The 18,423-nt window shown below is 51.7% G+C and overlaps 1 protein-coding gene across 2 annotated transcripts in view; it reads right to left on the minus strand.

Annotated features, from left to right (window-relative positions):
• DOCK1 (dedicator of cytokinesis 1) overlaps positions 1–18,423 on the minus strand; it is a 618,254-nt gene that overhangs the window by 27,907 nt on the left and 571,924 nt on the right. For both annotated transcript variants that reach the window (XM_069101719.1, XM_069101718.1), the window contains exons 44-48: positions 16,097–16,183; positions 11,801–11,977; positions 10,293–10,376; positions 6,510–6,647; positions 2,038–2,183 (exon numbers count right to left, since the gene is read on the minus strand). In XM_069101719.1, coding sequence (XP_068957820.1) covers positions 2,038–2,183; positions 6,510–6,647; positions 10,293–10,376; positions 11,801–11,977; positions 16,097–16,183 — 632 coding nt within the window. The remainder of the gene's footprint in view (positions 1–2,037; positions 2,184–6,509; positions 6,648–10,292; positions 10,377–11,800; positions 11,978–16,096; positions 16,184–18,423) is intronic.

Below are 18,423 nucleotides of genomic sequence, written 5' to 3' on the forward strand. Positions count from 1 at the left end.
TTGTGTCTGCAAAGCTCTCTGTTGGGAGACCTTCTCTGCTGCCACAGTTGCTCTTCCCCTTCCCCAGGGAATGGAGCCAAAAACAAGATGCTAGGGCTAGGCTCTGGCGCCGGAGGGGCCTCGGGTTCACTTGGTTCAATCTGCTCCCGCTACAGGGGCTTGCACTGACGCCCAGCAAGATCACGTGACTTGCTCAGAGTCAGGCAGGCATGGGATCAGCCTCCTGATCCGGCATTCTGCCAGGGAGGGGCCATGCCCACTGGGGAGCGTCTGTGCCATTCCAAGGCCAGGGAGGACTCTCAGAGGAGAGAGGAGGCTCATCCTCGGGACGCGTTTCCTCTGAAACGAGCTGGGCTTAATCGCATTTCAGTGCCAGGATAATGCCATTCCATTCTGACTTACTATAATGGCAGCAAGATGGCCCAGTGGATAGAGCTCTGGGGCCAGAGCCAGGAAGACCAGAGCCCAAATCCGGCCTCAGACACTAACTGCGTGACCCTGGGCAAGTCACTTGACCTTGTTCAGCCTCAGTTTCCTTACCTGTGGAATGGGGATAATCCTTTCCAGGGTTGTTGTGAGCAAAAAATGAAATAATATGAGTAAAGCACATGATTAATAACAGCCATCATATAGAATAAGGCGTATCATGTATTCTGTCATCACCATGACCCGTCATTATCATTCTAACCTAATAAGATCTGGTCCATCTCCACAGTGCACACACCTCATAAAATGGCTGATCGCACACTCACATGAGGGTTTTATTGGCTGTGCCCACCATCAGAACTCCTGGTACATCTCAGCCACCTGACTGAGAGTGGAAAGCACCAAGAGGGCCCAAGTTCAAATCCCGCCCTGCCACCCACCTGGCCGGCATATGTATTCTCCCCGAGCCTGACTATCACCATCTACCCAGTGAAAGCTCTGGCCTTGATGGCCTCTGGGCCCCTTCCAGATCTAAACACACAAGCCAACGACTCCTTGGTCTCAGTGTCTGAATGGAGGACACCATGAGAGTGTCCAGAGTGGCTAAAGGCAGAGCAGGGCAGCTGGCTCCGCTCCTTGGGGCCTCCTGGTGCTCAGTGGTGCAAAATGGATTGTCCGGCTTGGCCCTGGGGGCAGTGGATCCCCAATCCCAGCTGCAGACTGGGCTGCCTTACACAGGGAGAAGGGGCCAGGAATGTCATGGGCATGGAAGGCAGGAGAGTCCAGCCCAGCATTGTCAAAGGGAGGCTTTCCTGCCATCACTGGCCTGAAGCACACCAAGGGTGAGTGGAAAGTGGGTGGAAAGGATGGGGCACAGGGGTGCCAGCACAATATGGGAGACTGCCAGGCTGGGCTCCCCTTTCCTCTGGAGAGCTCAGGAGCTAGGCTAAGGCTGGCCTGGCAAAATCACCTTCCCGCCTCTCCCAAAGACTTGGGCACATGCTGGGGCTCAGAATGCAGAATCAGTCTGATGAACCAGCCCAAGGTTTCAAAGACCATTTAGAACCAGGGCACTGGGAGGACCCTCCATGGGACATCTATGGGAGAAAAAGCACAGGTACTTCCAGGTGTGGATGGGAGGCAATGCTGCACCTGCCGGGGGAGGAGAAGCCATTCTGATGAGACCAAGTGTCCCTCAAAGGCTTCAATGATGAAACCAGGGTGGTACAAGCCCCCCCCCCCCCCCCAGCACTGGGAAGGGCCCTCAGTGGCCATCCAGTCTGGGCTCTAACTCAAGAATGCCTTCTCTGGTGTTCCCAGAAAGGGGTCGCCCAGCCTCGGCTCGGAGACCTCCAGTGAGAGAAAACTGCGCAGTGCCAGGGGCAGCCCAACACACTTTGGGACAGGTCCAGCTCTGAGTAAGTGTACTTATATCTAGCTACTCCCTGCCCCTAAGGCTGGGCAGCAGAACCCATCGAGACCCTCTGCTGTGCCTTCAAATGCACAACATGATTCTTAGTCTTGTCTCCCAGAGGTGAAACATTCCAAATCTTTCAACTTTATTTCAGCCCTGCCCCCCTCCCCCGGCCCCCCACATTAGTGCCTCCTTACCCGTCAGAGCCAGGTCTGGAAGGGGTGCTATCTGAGGACATCGAAGAGACTGAAGCGACTGACAGGGGCCTGGAGGAGGAGGGCATGGTGAAGGAGCGCACCATGGACCGCGGACGACTGCCTCGTCTGTCGTCCATCCCCGAGGGCTGCAAAGGAGAGCACCGACGTTTATGCAGTTGTCAGCACTGGGTGGATTTTAGAATTACGCTTAGAATCAGAGGTGCTGCAGCGATGAGAGGCCTGGGATGTCAAACCAGTAAGTCTGGTTCAAAACTCACCTTCCACACTCAGGGCTGTGTGTGTGACCCGGGACAAATAACTTTACCTCTCAGTCCTCTGCAGATTGTGGAGGGAGGCCTGGAGGAACTGAAACCAAACCCAAGCCCTGGTCTGGCCCCACCATCACTGGCTGAAATTCTTTCCAGGACACAATTCAATTTTCCTCTCAGTGTGACCCGTCCACACCCCATAAACAACATGGATTACAGCCCTCGGAGCCAAGGCTGCCAATCAGGAAGCAACACTGAGCACAGCTTCTGACACACAGTTTGGAGAAGCCAGAGACTCTCCAGATTCACTTCGCTTTTTCATCTCTAGATAATTCTCCATTTGGACTTTGTCACTGTTAGGGTTTGGGTGTCCAGCCTCGTCCCAAAAGGCAGCCCCTGGCGTGTCTGTCCAGGGGCTCCACCAGTCCAGCTTTCTCTGCAGTACTCGGTAGCTCACAGTCCTGGGGCATTAGCCAGAACAGACGCGAGCATCCCCACTTTACAGATGAGGACGTCGAGGCTCCAAGGCTGGTCTGCCATCACTGTCTGGGAAGGAGTGGAGGGGGATCTGAACCCGGGAGCCCAACAAAGAGGCAGACATTTTGGACTACAGCACGGTTCCCTTGGAGCAGAGCCCAATCCCACCATGCTTCTCAGGCAGTGTTCTGCATACACGAGGGGCTTAATGCTTCTTGCGTGAACAAATCCTTCCACCAGATGAGAAAGCTCTACAGAGGCTGGCCGGATTCCCTGGCAAATTGGAAACCCGATGTCTGGGAGTCCAGTCACTAAAGGGAAATTCTCTGTTGTTTCTTTGACATGACTTTGTGTTACTGAGACCTTATGTCACTGGATGTCATTAATACCAATGACTTGTTGGTTTCAATTCCATGCCATTCACCAAAAAGCACCCACTGTGTGCAGAAGACCTAAGGAGTGCTGGAGAAGATACAGGAAGAACTTTGATAGGGGAGCCCCCGGAAGAATCCGGGTCAGGGCCATCTCTGCGCCCACATGAAAAGCCATTCCTCCTGCCTGGAACACATTTCCTTCTGATCATACTATTGATGAGTGACTTAAAAATCTGGTCATTTTTCTTTCAGATAATACACAGTTAAGGAAAATGACCACTTCTTAAGATAAGTGGGAATCATAATTATCCCCATTTCTGCATTTTTAATCCTTAAGATCCTGGCCAGCTCCCCCTACACTAACACACACACACATGCACACACGTGTGCACACACACACTCATACACACACAGACACGCGCGTACACACACACACACACACACACACACAGAGTCAGCAACCCTGCAGGAGGCTCAGCTCTGGGTCTACAGGCTGGACTTGAGCAAATACCGACAGCGCCTTTCACATACAAAGAACACCTGGAGACTTCTTAAAATTAATTCAGATCCAAGTGGAGTCGAACTTTGGGTGCATGTGACATTGGCACTCGGTGCTGATTAGTGCTGATAGTGGCAAACACCGAATCATCAAGAACTATTCAGAGATTCTGACTTGGGTGAAGGGCCCTCCAACCAGAGCCATGGCAAGAAAAAACCCTGATTTTTAAGAGTCTCTTCAGCAGCAGGATTTCAAGCTGGGCTACCGGTGCCAAGAAGCCTGCCTTGTCAGGTTGCCAAACAGGTGCTGGAGGTGGGGCTCTGGAACCCAACTTTCTAAGGCGTGGTAGGGGTCAGTCTAGCCTGGGCCCAAAACTGAGCACATACTGGTTCCCCAAGGTCCTCTGGTCCTTGGTGCAAGACCTGACACCTTGTTCAGAAAAACCCCACCTGGATTCCCTGCATCACTTTCCCCTTAGACCTCACCAGGCACTTGTCCAGACTCCCTTTTATACATGACCAAGTAATATCACGTGATAACAATTTGTCCCAGCAATTCCTCCCTGTCCCTACTAGAATGACTTACCCAAACTCTGACTCTCCCCTAGTCCTGAGCACAGTGCTAGGACTCAAGAAAATTTTCATAAACACATGAATGAATGAAAGGGCATCCCAAGGCACTGGAGCCTGGGACCACGGCAGCAGAGTGACCTCATCTCCCTGGCGCTCAGCTTCCTGATCCTACTAAGATGAGGAGGGAGGCCGAGAGGACCTCTGAGTCACCTGGACCCCATGCTGAATGGGATCCCAGTGATGGCTGGGGCAATATTGGCCATAAAGACAGCTGACTTACATAACGTGGTCAAGTTTAGAAAACACTCAGCGTGCATGATCTCAGCTGAACTTCACAACCCTTCTGTAAGGCAGCCATCGAAAGTATCATCCTCACTGGACAGATGAGAACACGAGGCACGGAGAGATTAAATGGATTGCCTGTGGTCACACAGACCATGGGACAAAACACCCAGATTAAAATGTAACTGGGAAATGCTTAACAAAATAAATAAAGATACAATACAACATCGCTAATGCTAACTTGTGGCTTCCTAAGCCAATGAGGCAGGCATCTGTTTCTATTTGAGCTTGCTGCCAGAATTAAGGATTCCGGTTTCAGGTATTGGTTGTACAAGATGCCTTGAGGTTCCCTCCAAATTCCTGAGACCCTATGATTCTCTGGGAGGGGATTCTTGATTCCTAATTCCCTTAGGAAGCTCTTCTCCTCCACCACAAATTGCTCTGCTGGGTAAAATCTGTTTGTAACAGAAAAATAAATATATAAAAGTGTGTAACGGTAAGCATTGGACAAACATGCTGCCAGGGCCACGAGTTCTGGCTCAAGGCAAAGGATGCTTTCCAGTGAGGGGCTGCAGGGGGAAGGGGCAAGACCCAGGCTTGAGGAGCCACTGGCAGCCTTCCCGCTACAAAGTCCCACCCCACCAGAAGAAAGAAAGAAAAAAGCCTGGGAACAAAGAGGGGGAAGAAATTCTTGGTAACTGATCCTAGCCCAAGGGTGCTGAAATGGGGATACATTCCAGCAGGAGCAGGAAACACAGGGAGAATTGCTTGGTTCCTCCTGGATCCTGGGCCCCTCACCCTAGAGGCAGGCAGGACACACACACACACGCACACGCGCATGCACACACACATACACACGAGCACATACACACACATGCATGCACACACGGGTATATATGACTCAAATATAAAACACAGACAAAGCTGCCTGTGGGGATGGAGCAGCCCACTAGCTGCCTCCCTCAGGGGGTGGTCGATCTGAGTCTGGAATGAAGCCATTGATGCCAAGGGTGGGGGGTGAGAAGGAAGCACTCCCCGTCCCCCCCCCCCCCCCCCCCTGCAGAGGGGACAGGAGCATGTTATCTCCTCCATGACAGTATAAGCTTCCCAGAATCTCCAGTGTATGGCAGCGTTCCTGGTATACAGTAGAGGCTTAATAAATGCTTGTTGACTGATGGACTAATTAGTTGACTGAATGATTAATCAGGATAACTAATCATCTGTGGGGAAGCTGTTCTGCCTGGGGGGGAGGTGCTGGGGACACGATGGCTGTCCATCCCATGGAAGAGGGTGAGGCTTGTGCCCCGCACGGCCCCAGAATGAGAACAAGGGGTCCTAGTAACCGACGCAGGTTCAGACTGGATTTGGGGAGCTGCTTCCTCGGTGAGTTCTAGGTGATTGCACATGGATGAATTACCGAGGAATGCTCGCCATTTTGGGGAAGTGGAGGGGAAGCAGGGATAAAAATCAGGAACTCAATCTTACAAAAAATGAATGCTAAAAACTGTCTTTACATGTAACTGGAAAAATAAAATACTTTTAAGAAAAAAAAGGGAATGTCATCCTCAGGAGGTCCTGAGCTCCCTGTTGATGGGGGGACCCAATCACGGGCTGACCACCATCTGCCAGGGCCATTACAGAGGGGCCCTTCGTTTAGGTCCAGGTTGGACCAGGCGGCCTCCAAGGTCCCTGCAGGTGGCCTGTGAGGCCTCCCTTGAACCTGTACATTCCCCTTACCCCACCTTGGGCATAGTAATAGGGGCCTGATCACCTTCCCATGAGTACAGACCTGTCAGCCACAGCTCTCTCCTCTCAGACAAGCCCATCACACGCCTCCCTCCCTCTCCAAACAGAGAGGGAGCCTCACCCTTGGCCATTTCCTTCCTCTGAGCTCCACCACAGAGACACCGCCCCCTCCTCCGCCCCCCCCCCCCCCCCCACCGCCCCCCCCCCCCCCCCCCCCCCCAGCCAAAGACACCATCCAGTCCGAGCTGCTCACCATGGTCCGGACCCCATATTGCTTCTCCACCTTCTCTTTCAGCTGCTTGAAGCAGGCTTCCATCCGCTCGTGAAACGGCCTCAACGCTTCGGTGACTTTTTCTCCATGAATCCTGATCCCTTCTGCCAAAAACGGAATCTGAAAAACACAGCAAGCACAATAGTGGATTTTCCTGTGATTGACTGAGCACGTCGGAGATGTACAATGACAACAACAGCTGAAAAAGAAAAGCAAAATGAAAACAGAGGGTCAGAGAAAGAAAAATTAGCCAATAAGCCACGCTACTTGGCTGCATGCAGTAAGTGCCTAATTAATGCTTGGGGAACTGAAGCAAACTTTGCCAAGGAAACTTGGTAGAGCTTCAGGAGCCCTAAGTACCAGAGCTAACACCCCTACTGTGGGCCACCCTGCCTGGAGGGGATCTGGAAGCAGCTGCTGCCTCACTCTGGGCACAGAGGATGCATCCCCACTCCCTGCATCCCGGCTTGCTCTGTCCCTGCTCACTGCAGCCTGACCCCGGCTGACGACTGAGTGCTGATTGGTCCCAGGACACCCTCGACCAAGATCTCTCCGGGCTCTGGGCTCCTCTGGTCTGTTCTGTTACTGGAAGGTCAAGTCTGAGGGCACGGCATTCCTAGCTGAGGCATCTAAGGGCCAGAACCAAACCCCCTACTCACTGAGCTGTGTGGCCCAGAGCCCTCGAGGTCCTTATTTTGAAGGGAAATTGGCCTTGTCCAGACAAGGCTGCTGTCACTCGTGGTTCAGAGTATGGACGGGGGCCTGACCTTTAAAAGGGTGTCAGGGGAGAGACCATCTTTGCCACAGCCTCTCCAGAAAAGCTGTGACCCCTCTCTCTCAGAGGCACGATGAGAGTGATCCCGGGTTCTCAAGTCTAAGGACCTCGGTTCAAACCTTGGCCCAGGCACTGACCATCTCTGGGACTTAGCTCCCCCATGGAGGGACTGGGAGGTGACTTCTGAGGTCTCCTTCACTCAGAAGCTCCTGTCTACAACCAATGTGACCCTGAGCACGGCATCCACTCTCTCTGGTCCTTCGTGTCCTCACCTGTCCAATGAGGCAGTTGGACTCAAGGCCTCCGAGATGGACGGCTGCTCGGCAGCTTGGGCTTGCCCATGGCTCGGGGCCAGTCATCAGGCTGAGAGGCCTTCTCTGCATATTTCATAATTAAGCTCTAATACTGATTAAAGCCAGATTTTTCCATCATGACAGAACAATAATCCAAATGGGCAGATTTATCAGCCTGGGGGATAATGAGCCCACAGTGGAATGTCGTGTGAACGAGGTCTGGGAGAGACTATGAGGAGGGAGACCATGAAGGAAATGTGTCCTGGTGCCTTTCACAGCCCCCAGCTGGTGCATCCTGAGTGCCCAGGAAACCGGGGGTGTGGACAGTGGGGCACTGTCATCAGCCATGGAAATGGATGGCACACACACCCATACACTCACACACACTCATACACCCTCACACATATTCACATATACACACACATTCACACACACACTAATATATACACCCTCACTTATATTCACACACACATTCACACACTCATACACATCACGTTCTCGGCCATACTCATACACACCCACATCCACAGACTCAAACAACGCACTCATGCACACATACTCTCACCTTCACAGTGCAGTCACACACTCACAAATACACACACTGATACACTCACACTCATTCACACACACTGACACACTTGATCTTCCTGACTCACTTTGTACAGACACTCTGTTTGCTCACATACATGTTGCCTCCTCATAGGACATCGTGAGAGTGCTTTTAAGAAGGGCAGTCTTAATAAGATACGGCTTCTCCGGGGTGGGGGCACCTGCCCTGAAGTGACAGAATGGACAGAGGGCTGGGCTTGGGACCTGGGTTCAGATCCTGCCTCTTGTGTGACCCTAGAAAGGAAATCTCTCTGGACCTCCGTTTCTTAATCTGTGCAATGGACACAATGGCCTTTGTAGCCCTTCCCTAAGAGGGCATCTGTGAAGATCCAGTGGGACCAGGTCAGTGAAGCGTCTGGCAAACACTGGGGCATGTGGGAGTTTTAGCTACTCTTGGGTCGGTCTGGGGTGAGCCTTTGAGTGGAAGGTGCCTGGGGCCCAAACCCAGAGGCGTCTACACTGTCTCTCACGTGGGGATAAATTCCCGGAGGCAGGACTGCTGTGCTCTGGCCCCTGCTTAACAAGGTGCCTTACACAGGACAAGCTCATCTATGCCTGTTTAGTAGATGTAGAAACCAAGGCAAAGAGAGGGTCAGTGTGCTGCCCATGGTCTCAACAGGGAGGAGGGAGAGGCAGGATCAGAACACAGCTCTCGTGACTCCAGGTTCAGCTGCACGTACACACATACACACATGCACACACATGATGAAATCCCTGGTGCCGCTGGCATGGACAGATCTTTGCACCTCCCTCAAAGCATGGCAGGGGCAGATGGCGCCTCCCTCACATGTGGGGAGCCCTGCGGATCACCCCCGTAAACTGGCTTCATGAGGCCTAGGGGTCACCAGGCCCAGGATCTCCCTGGGGCAAAGGACTCTCAGAGGAGGAAATTCCCAATCCCATTGCCAACCGGGCCCTTCTCACAGACAACATACAGTCTTAGAGACTTAACTGAAGCCATGAAAGGGCAAATGACTTGTCTAAGGTCCCACAACTCAAATGTATCAGAGGTGAGACTTGAACCTGGGTCTTTCTGGTTCCAAGGAAGGTTCTCTCTCTGTGGTACTGCCTCGTAAGTTAACTTCGAAAACAAGTGTCAAGTATAAAGCAAAAGTAAATGAAATGTTATGTCTAAGTATTGTCCCTAACTTTTCACTTAAAAGAGTGGCTCCGAAAGCTGCTGCAGGTATTTTTTCAAACACTCCTTTCTGAGTTGCTCTAAAATATATTTTCAATCTTGCGACCGGGGGCAGTGCCACGGGCTGACACCACGACCCTCCACTGGGAACAAATTGGTTTCCTCCATAAGACTTGCAACTTTGAAAATCCAACTTACTGTAAAAGCTCCCAGGGAAACGGTGACTCCATACGATTCTGTGGCCCTGGCGGGGCTGTGGCCTGCGGGGGCCTGGACAGCCGGGGGCCACGCGTTGGCTGGAGACCACGACAACTGAGCCTCATCCAGAAAGGCCAACAGGCTCCCCCTCCTCCTCCTCCTCCAAATTCAGGGGCTGCTAAGTCACTGTCCACCCCTCCCCCAGACAGACACACACAGACTCACACAGACTTACGGACACACGCACATATGTGCACACAGACAGAGGCATGTGCTCCTCTTGGGCCTCAGTTTCTGCATCTGTAAAGCACCCAAGTGCACCTAGGTCGCCTCTGGCTTTTGTAGGCTATGCTAAGCCACCCTGAAGCTTCTTCCCTCTGGAGGGAAGTCAGGCAGACACTTAACATGGCCCCTGATTCCCAGCTCAGTCATCGACTGCACTGCCAAGGACAGTGTCTTCTCCAGCAGCTTGGGGGCTTCCTGGGCTTGTGTATCTCTCCCTAAGAGGGCAGCCATGTGCTCGTTAGCAACATATAACTGGGGGGTGGGGGTGCCTCCTTGTGCTGGGCCAGAGGGGGGCTGATAACCTGGGTCACTGGAGGGGTGATTCAGAAGAAACAAAACGTTGGATGCTGGCCACTGGCTGGAGCGCGGCCCCACAGACCCAGGGCGGGCGGTTCAGCCAGACCAGGGAATGATGTTCCCCCGACCTTGACCGGGACCCCACCCCAGCTGGTGCCAGCTGCCTTTACCTGCCAGGCGATGAGATCCTTGAGCTTCTCAATCTTTTCATGGTCTTCTGGGTGTTCTTGCATGTATCTCTCTGTGAAGAAGGCCTAAGGAAGATGGGGAAAGACTGGTTACTTCAGAAATCAAGAATAACATCGACTGCTTTCAAAGCTTCTGATGAAGAGGAGGGCCATGAACTAAAGAGCCACCTTCTCCCAGCCCCCGGCAAAAAAAATCCCAAAGCAGAATGGGAGAAGCCTGGCCTCTGATGGCTGGTGATGAACGTGGCTCCATGATGGGGAAGTTCCACTCATGGCAGCCCACAGGGAGGGACAGAAGCATTCTGGCCCCTTTACAACAAACTGCAGACTGGCCCATGGCTGCCATCACCTGTCTAGGGCTGGAAGGGCCCTTGGAGGTTACTGGCTCTGAGCCCTGCCTTTTATAGGGGAGGGGCCTGAGGCCCAGACAGGCTGAGGGCCTGGCCCATGGCCACAAGAGCGGAGAGTGATGGTGAGAGGGCATGGACCTTTCGATTGGACTATGTGCCCCCCACAAGGGCAGCAAGGGAACAGTCCCCGTCTAGCAGGGGCTGACACTCTCAGCATGGGACAAGAGAAAGAATTCTGGAATGCGGGTCAGAGGGTACAGACCCAAGTCCTGACTCTGGGAGACCTTGGGCCAGTCCCTGGATCTCTGGCCTCTGCCTCCTCCACATAAAGCAAGGGGCCTGGACTGGGTGTCCTCTGACGCCCCTTCCTGCTGCAGAGATGCCCAAGCAGGCACAAAGTTACTCAAATTAATTCTGAGAGTGCTAATAGATAAGGAAGTCAGGGGCAACAGTACATGTTGTCATGCTATGTTTTGCTTAAGATAGAGGGGATGGGCTAAGGTGAGGAGGGCACTTCAGGCAATGGGGAAAACCGTGCAAAGGCAAAGAGGTGGGAGATGAAGATTGGAAACACAGAGGAAGTCAGGCTGTCTGGAGCTTTAAACAGCAGACTGAGAATTTAATATTTCACCTTGAGGGTAACAGGGAACCAGGGGAGATTTTTCAGTAGGTGTACATCCGTGGGGGCTGGTTGGCATGGGGGTGGGGAGCGCCGAACTCCATCAAGGTGGGAATACAAGGGAGAGATCTTGCTGGGGAACCTTGAGACAAGCCACCTCAGTGTCCCATTGACCACAGTGGGGGGAGAGGCCGCCTCACTGTCCCAGTGACCATGGCGGGGGGGGGGGGGCCGCCCTCGGGACCGGGGGGGGGGGGGGGGGGGGGGGGGTGGCAGAATGAACAAGGAGGGTCAGGAGGGGGACAAGTCTATAATGCCACCTCGTTATATTTTTCTCCAAAGGATTCCATTTCACATGGCTTTCTTCCCTGGCATCGGCTGTAAATTTTGTTTTTACTACTGTGAATAACACACAATTAGCCATGGGGAATGATCCGCCACCCCGGCTGGAATTCTAAGAAGGCAGGAGCCCATTTCTGGAACTCTCCCCTTGGGGCAGACACGGCTCCATCCTCACCCACCTTCTCGTAATTTGTAAAGCCACCCATGACAGCGGGATCCACGATGCCGTTCAGGAGCATCGAGAGGGGGTTAATGGGGAGGCTGGGGTCCCCTGAGTGCTGCTGAACCAAGCTGTTGATCTTGTCATTCGTTAAATGCATGGTCTCGATGGCGTTTTCCAGAGGACTGATTTCCACCTGAAAGGAAAGAAGGAGGAGGGAGCTCATTTGAGGGAGCTAACTGGGCCCAGGGATCACAGGAGAAGGGAGGCCATGAATTTGATCCCTGCCAGAGGGGATCCTCCTGACGGGACACAAAGCTGCCATTAGGGAGCTCTGCAAAGCACTTACAACTCCATCCATCTACCCATGGACTGATTCATCTCTCTATTAACTCATCGAGCATTTAGTAAGCACCTACAGCATACCAAGTGCTGACTGGGCGGGCATCAGCATCCTCTTACCTAGAAATCATTAGGATCCCATTTTTTTCAGAGAAGGACACTGAGGCAGAGAGTGGTTAGGACTATTACACAGAGACAGAGCTAGGAAGTATCAGCGCCAGTGCCAGTGGTGGGATGTGAATCATTCTGTCCACCACATCTCCCACCTGCCTTCTGTCCAGTGCCCAGGGGGGCCATTCACCCGGTCTTCAATGTCACTCATGACCCTGTATCCTGATGACATCATGGGTAGGGTTTCAGCAATGGCTTTACTGATCACACTGCCACCAAGGACAAGTGATTTAAAGTTTAGAGACACCATCCCCCCGCATCATTTGGCAGGGGGTGCGTGGGGACTCTTCAGTCCCCCCAGGGCCTGGTTGGTCAGAGCTTGCTGGATTGTGCACAAACCAGTGATATCTCCTGGCTTTCCCCCATCCCTCCCATTCTGAGGGACTAAGCAGCCCTTCTTAGTCCATGCCATGGGGACTTGGGCTGTCCGAATCTTTTTTAAAAATCACTTTTCAACAGGGACTGTTCTGAATTCAAAGGGAGGATGCGAAGGCTTCTCTGCCACAAGAAGGACCTTGCTGGGCTGGCGTCACCCTAGGAGACAGAGCTGAAATACACCAGGAAGGGGCAGGACTCTGCCTCTCAGGTTCAGACCCGGGGTACACCGGCCCCTCTGGCTGCCCCTACTCTTCAGCAGAATGGACAGGGGGCTGGGCTCCAAGCTGGGAATCCTCCCTCTCACTACCTGTGAGACCCCAGTCATTTCCTGAGCCTCTGTGTCTTCATTTGTAGGATGGACTAGCAGCACCTTAATGAGAGTTTCCTGGAGACCAGAGAAGTTGAGTGACTGGCACAAGGTCACCCTGCCAGGCCTGGAAGCCAGGCCTTCCTGACTGTGTGCCTGGCTCCCTGAGCCACGAGGCTGTGTAGACAGCTCTCTGGGAGCATGAAGCAAGGAAAGGTTTGTGCAGAGCAGGCACTTGTGCCCTAGCTGACAGGAAGCCCTGGCTTCCTGGTGTGCACAGAGCGAGTTCTCACCTTGGCAGTGTGCTCTGCCAATGCAGTTAAGGCTCCAGACCCAAACCCCCGCAGCCTGTCCAAGCTCAGCTCTGGCACTCTGACGGGTGCTTATCTCTACTAATAAATTCTTTTGAAAAGGTTAGGAGGTGAACCTTTTAAGGAGCAATTTTTGCTCCATCTCTGAACCAAAGAAGACACTGAGGACACAGCCAAAGCCTCCCCTAGATGGAGAGATGGCTAGATGATTGTGAGCCAAATGACCGGGGGCAGATGGAAGCATCTTTAGCTAAAATAATACCAAAGGTGTTCTCAGGAGGAGTGGGGTGGGGAGGGCGCCTGGCTGCTGCCTGAGTGAGCCCTGGGAGCTGGGAGCTCATTACCTGCCCTCCATCACCATCAATTCCCTCATTAGCAGAGAGAACGGCTGCCTCTCTCGGCACTGCACAAGCCACTCACACACACACCACTTATAATCAAACCTCTTCCACTGTCAGCCTCAAACCTGCGAACTGATTACAACATTCTCTTTGTTTTAATTATCATTTAGCAGCATCTTCTGCGGGCTTATTTTCAATTCAAATGATTCCGGGCCGTGATTAGGTGGTCAGAAGTGGGAGGGCGTCAGGCTCCAAGTGCTTTCAGTTTGTTTGAGATCCAAAAACTTGGGGCTTCCTGATGGAATGAAGGACGTGGCAGGCCCACATTTGGGGGATTCCTTTTTCACCTTCCAATTTCCTGTATCTTGGAGACTCAGGAAGCTGACAATTAGAATGTCTCTGAGAGGCCTGGGGGTGTCTGGGCCAGTTAAGAGAGGCTTCCCAAATTGAGGAATAGTTGGTGAGGGGAGAGAGCCTCAAGGCTTTCCTGGCTGCCCAGCTGTGAGTGTGTGTGTGAGTATGTGTGTAAAATGAGTGTGTGTATGTGTGTAAAATGAGTGTGTGTATGTGTTGACTCCGAATTGCTTTTTGGATAAGGAACCTGTAGGATCCCAGGTTGAAAGTCCACAGGTGGGACAGCCAGATAGCACAGCAAGTAAAAGCACCGGCTCCAGTGTCGGGATGACCTGGGGATCGAATCCGGGCTCAGACACTTAGCACCCACCCAGAAACACCTGCCTGTGTAACCTTGAGCAAGTTACTTAACCCCAATTGCTTTAAAAAAAAAAATAAAGTCCACAGGGACTTATACCTCATCCCCCTTATTTCACAGAAGAGGAAATGAGGGTCCACAGGGGGTGAGCAGGAGGCATGAGGCAGAGAGAGGCTCTGCACTGTTCCTCTCCAGAGGCCTGACACAAGGAAACCAAGAAGTTCAGGACAGGCACCACGCCTGTGATTTCCCTGGTATAGGGTATTCAGATGGAGACGCTCTATTTGCCGATGCAATGTCTCCCAATTTAGAGATTTAGAGCATTCCCTGTGGGCACAGAGAGATGAAGGGATTACTGGGTTGCCCAGCCATTCCTAGTTCCAAGGACAGGCCTCCACCCACCACACCAAAAAACTGACCAATATACAAATCAGAAAGGGCCCTATTTCCTGGAAGCCAGAAACCGAGGGCCCCAGCCTGTCTTCCATAGGAAGATTTCCACCCCTGGCAAATCCAGCCTGCCAAGAATGCCACCTCCCTTGCTCGCTCTCACAAAAGGTCAGGCCTCATCCTCCTTTCTCTCTCTTCTGGAATTATTAAGCTCCTTCATTCAGCAGTCTGACTAATATAATCCCCGATTACACAGGGTTTTACAGGCAGAGGGCCATTAGGAGGATTTGTGCATGTTTATACAAAGGGTCTCTTCTTCCAGGGTCACCACACAAATTCCCAATTCAGGCCATCCAGGACAAAAGGGGCTTTCCTGAGCTATGCAAAGCCTCCTGTGAAAGAACAACTCTAAGGCTTACTCAGTACCTGGGAGGCCCAGTTTACCAGAGATGAAACTGGGCCTCAGCAAGGCCAAGTATTTTGCCCAACGTCACCCAGTGAGTAAATCTCACAGCTGGGATTCCAAACCAGGCTTCTCTTGTAATGTTATTTCTGTTTCATCAACCTGTCTCTCCTAAACTTGTCTGGATTAATATTAATGTGAATTCATGAAACCATTCAAAACATCCCATCCTGCTACCAAGTATTGGCCAACCCCATCAATGCCCAGTTCCTATACCATCATCTACTCACAACCTTTTCTTGTCTGCCAAAAAAAAAAAAAAGGGCAAAAGCTGTGTCCCAAGTCCCCAAAGCGGCAATAAAAAAGATTATCATGAACCACAAGGCAAGCTATCCTTTCTTTTTTGGAGAAGAAAACTAGGAATAGAACATTGCCCGGTTGTACTTTTTTGAAGTAAAATACTTGATGCCATTTCTGTGGACGGACATGCTGTTACCCAGGAGGAAAGAACTGAAATGGCTTTAAAGAAAAGCTTGGGTGTGTTTTAATGTTTAAACAGAGAGAGACAGAGATACTGAGGCAACAGGCAAAAAGCTTAGAGGAAAGAACTGGTGATGGAAAACCAGGAACTAGGCTGAGTGACTTGTGAAAGGCAAAGTTTTCTGCCCTAAGACACAGATGGGTGTGACCAGCTGGATGTCTTCCCAGTCATTCACTAGCAAAAGTATTGAGTGGGAAAACCTTTCTTTGCCTTGCTGGCTTATGACTTGCCAGAGAGCCTGTGACTGCACTGGTTTGATCTATTCAATCCAGCAAGCACAGATTAAGTACTTTCAGGATGCTTAGCTTGAGCAGACCAATGATGGACAAACCCTGGCATTCTCGGGATGCAGAAGGCCTGTCCTGGGAGGGTAACCGAGGGTCCAACATGTGAGTCAGGGGTTGGGGGAGGGGTCTTACCATGAAAACGGACTTGACCTCAAACCATCGTAAGATCCCGGGTAACTTGTAGGCTGTTGTGTAAATGGTCCTCTCTATCCACATGTTCTGTCGGGGCGCCATGAAAAGGAGAAAAGAAAACATCGTAAGGAAAAACACATTAGTGGATGGATGGAGATATCAATGCATTTGTCATGTGCCAGCAAGCACCAGGAACACAAAGGCAAAAAAGAAACGGCATATCATTCACCGCTATGGGCCTCAGTTACCCCATCTACAAAATGGGGATAATAGCTCTCACCTCCCCTAGCTGTGTAAGGACCAAGCGTGATAATTTCTGTACAGAGTTTTAGAAATCTAAAATCACTCCGTATCTGGGAGCCTTGATCATTGTGGTTAATGCCCAGGGTAGGAAGAAGTAGAGAGGGGATTGGAACCTAGGTATCCTGACCTCTGCCGTGTTGCCCAAGCCCAGGTTAGAGCCCAGACCTTCTGACTCCCAGGTCAGCTTCATTTCAAGCCCCCATCTGCCACCTCTCAGATGGATGGATGTTTGCTTCCCACAGCGGGCACCCGATGTGTATGCCACAAACCACGGCTTGTCCTCTGCGGCCATGAGATATTTGCTATGGTTGTTTTGGCCGTGGTGCTAGTGTTTGGCTCTCCTCTCTTAAGTGCGTGATTGATGGGCCTCTGGTCCTACTTCCTCCTTCCCACTAGGCAGCTGCAAATATTTTTATTCCTGTTGTACAATGAGACCACAGACGTGCCGAGGTTAAGCAAATCGCTGCAGGCGACAGAGGCAATCAGTGGCAGAGCTCAGAATAACCCAGGGCTCTCAACTCCAGCCGCTTTTCCTTAGCATTAGATATGATACTTTCTCTCAATTGCACTGAAAATTCTTAAATTGGGCCCATTAAATCTTTAAACTTGGCTGAGGCTTTTAAGAGGGAGGCATTTAGCTCCTCAGAATTATACTGCCAGGACCTAAAAATGTCAAGTCTTTCAGGGGAATGTATGCCTGTCTTCCTGGATTGGAAATGCAGGTATCTGGAGATGCCCTCTCTTCCACCAGCCCCCAGCCAGTGTGACCAGGAAAGGGAGCAGCAAGAGCATCTGGGGATGCTAGGTAAGGGTAGCATGGGTGGAGCTGCCTGGGCATGGTGCAAGCACGTGGACTCCTCCCAAAATACAGGGAAGAGTACCCAGAATCATGCTCCCAGCCAAGACGGAGCCCTCCATTGTTGTTGGCAGATACAGTTCAGCTGCCGAGTCGTGAGGTGAATTAGGATAGGTATGACTCCTTAAGATCATGGATCCAGAGGAGAAAGAGTTCAGGTCCAGTCACCCCATCTTCCATATGGAGCCCTTTCCTCAGTCTTTGGCTCCCTTGGTACATGTGACTAGTAGCCGTAGCTGTGAATGAAAGGGTTTTGCTCTAGGGTCGCCACATAGCCCTGTTGGATATGCCAACTAGTTATCCTGCAGGCATTGACTCAGAGCTCTCCTTAACTTCCTTATTTCTGTAGCACAATAGTATTGAATCATAAAGAAAATACATACAAAGAATTCAGAAGAACTGGAGAGAACTTGTATGGACTGATGCACAATCAGGCACAAGAAGAACCAAGGGAAGAATTTACAACCACATTACAACTCTATGGAACAGCATTCTGAGCAATGCACCGACCCACTGGGAATTCAGAGGATGGAGGGTGAAGCGCGCTCCCTATCCTCTGGAAATCATAGTCTCAGAGATACCTAAAGCAGGGAGGGGTTAAGTGACCGGCCCAGGGTCACAGAGCTAGTCTGTCAGGTAAGATGTGAGCCCAGGTCTCCCGAGCTCTATGACTAGATCCGTTCACTATGTCAGGTCAGCTCTCAGGTGGCCAAGATATACGCAGACAAAAACAAAACCGTCCCTTCCCACATCGAACTTATTTCCTTATGCCCATTACAGTCTCTCCACTGCCTTTTGGCAAGGCCCTACCACTGACTGTCCAAAGACCAGGGTGCCCCATGACTTATACCTGGGGCAGGATGGCTTAGAAAGCAGGTCTTTGTGGCATAAGTGGCCTGAGATCACTTAAGGTTCTATGCCAATTCTGCAAGGCAATTTAGCCTGATCTCTGCCTCTGACTCCCTCTAGACTGCCCTTAAAAGCATGAATGGACCTTCTCAATAGGCCAGGAGGGAGCGCATCTGAGTTCTGCTCCCAGAAAAGCCAAGCCATGCTGGCTGTCCTTTAACCTAAGCAAGCCCAGAGGGGAGGGCACAGCCTTCTGGGCACCTCCACAGCCATCATATCCACTTGCAAATTAATCTCCGAATGACCAGATGTATCCCGA

Source organism: Petaurus breviceps, unplaced genomic scaffold (genome assembly GCF_028583685.1).
Source record: "Petaurus breviceps papuanus isolate PSGF00001 unplaced genomic scaffold, PetGlider_PUasm1.0 490, whole genome shotgun sequence".
Classification (NCBI taxonomy): domain Eukaryota; kingdom Metazoa; phylum Chordata; class Mammalia; order Diprotodontia; family Petauridae; genus Petaurus; species Petaurus breviceps.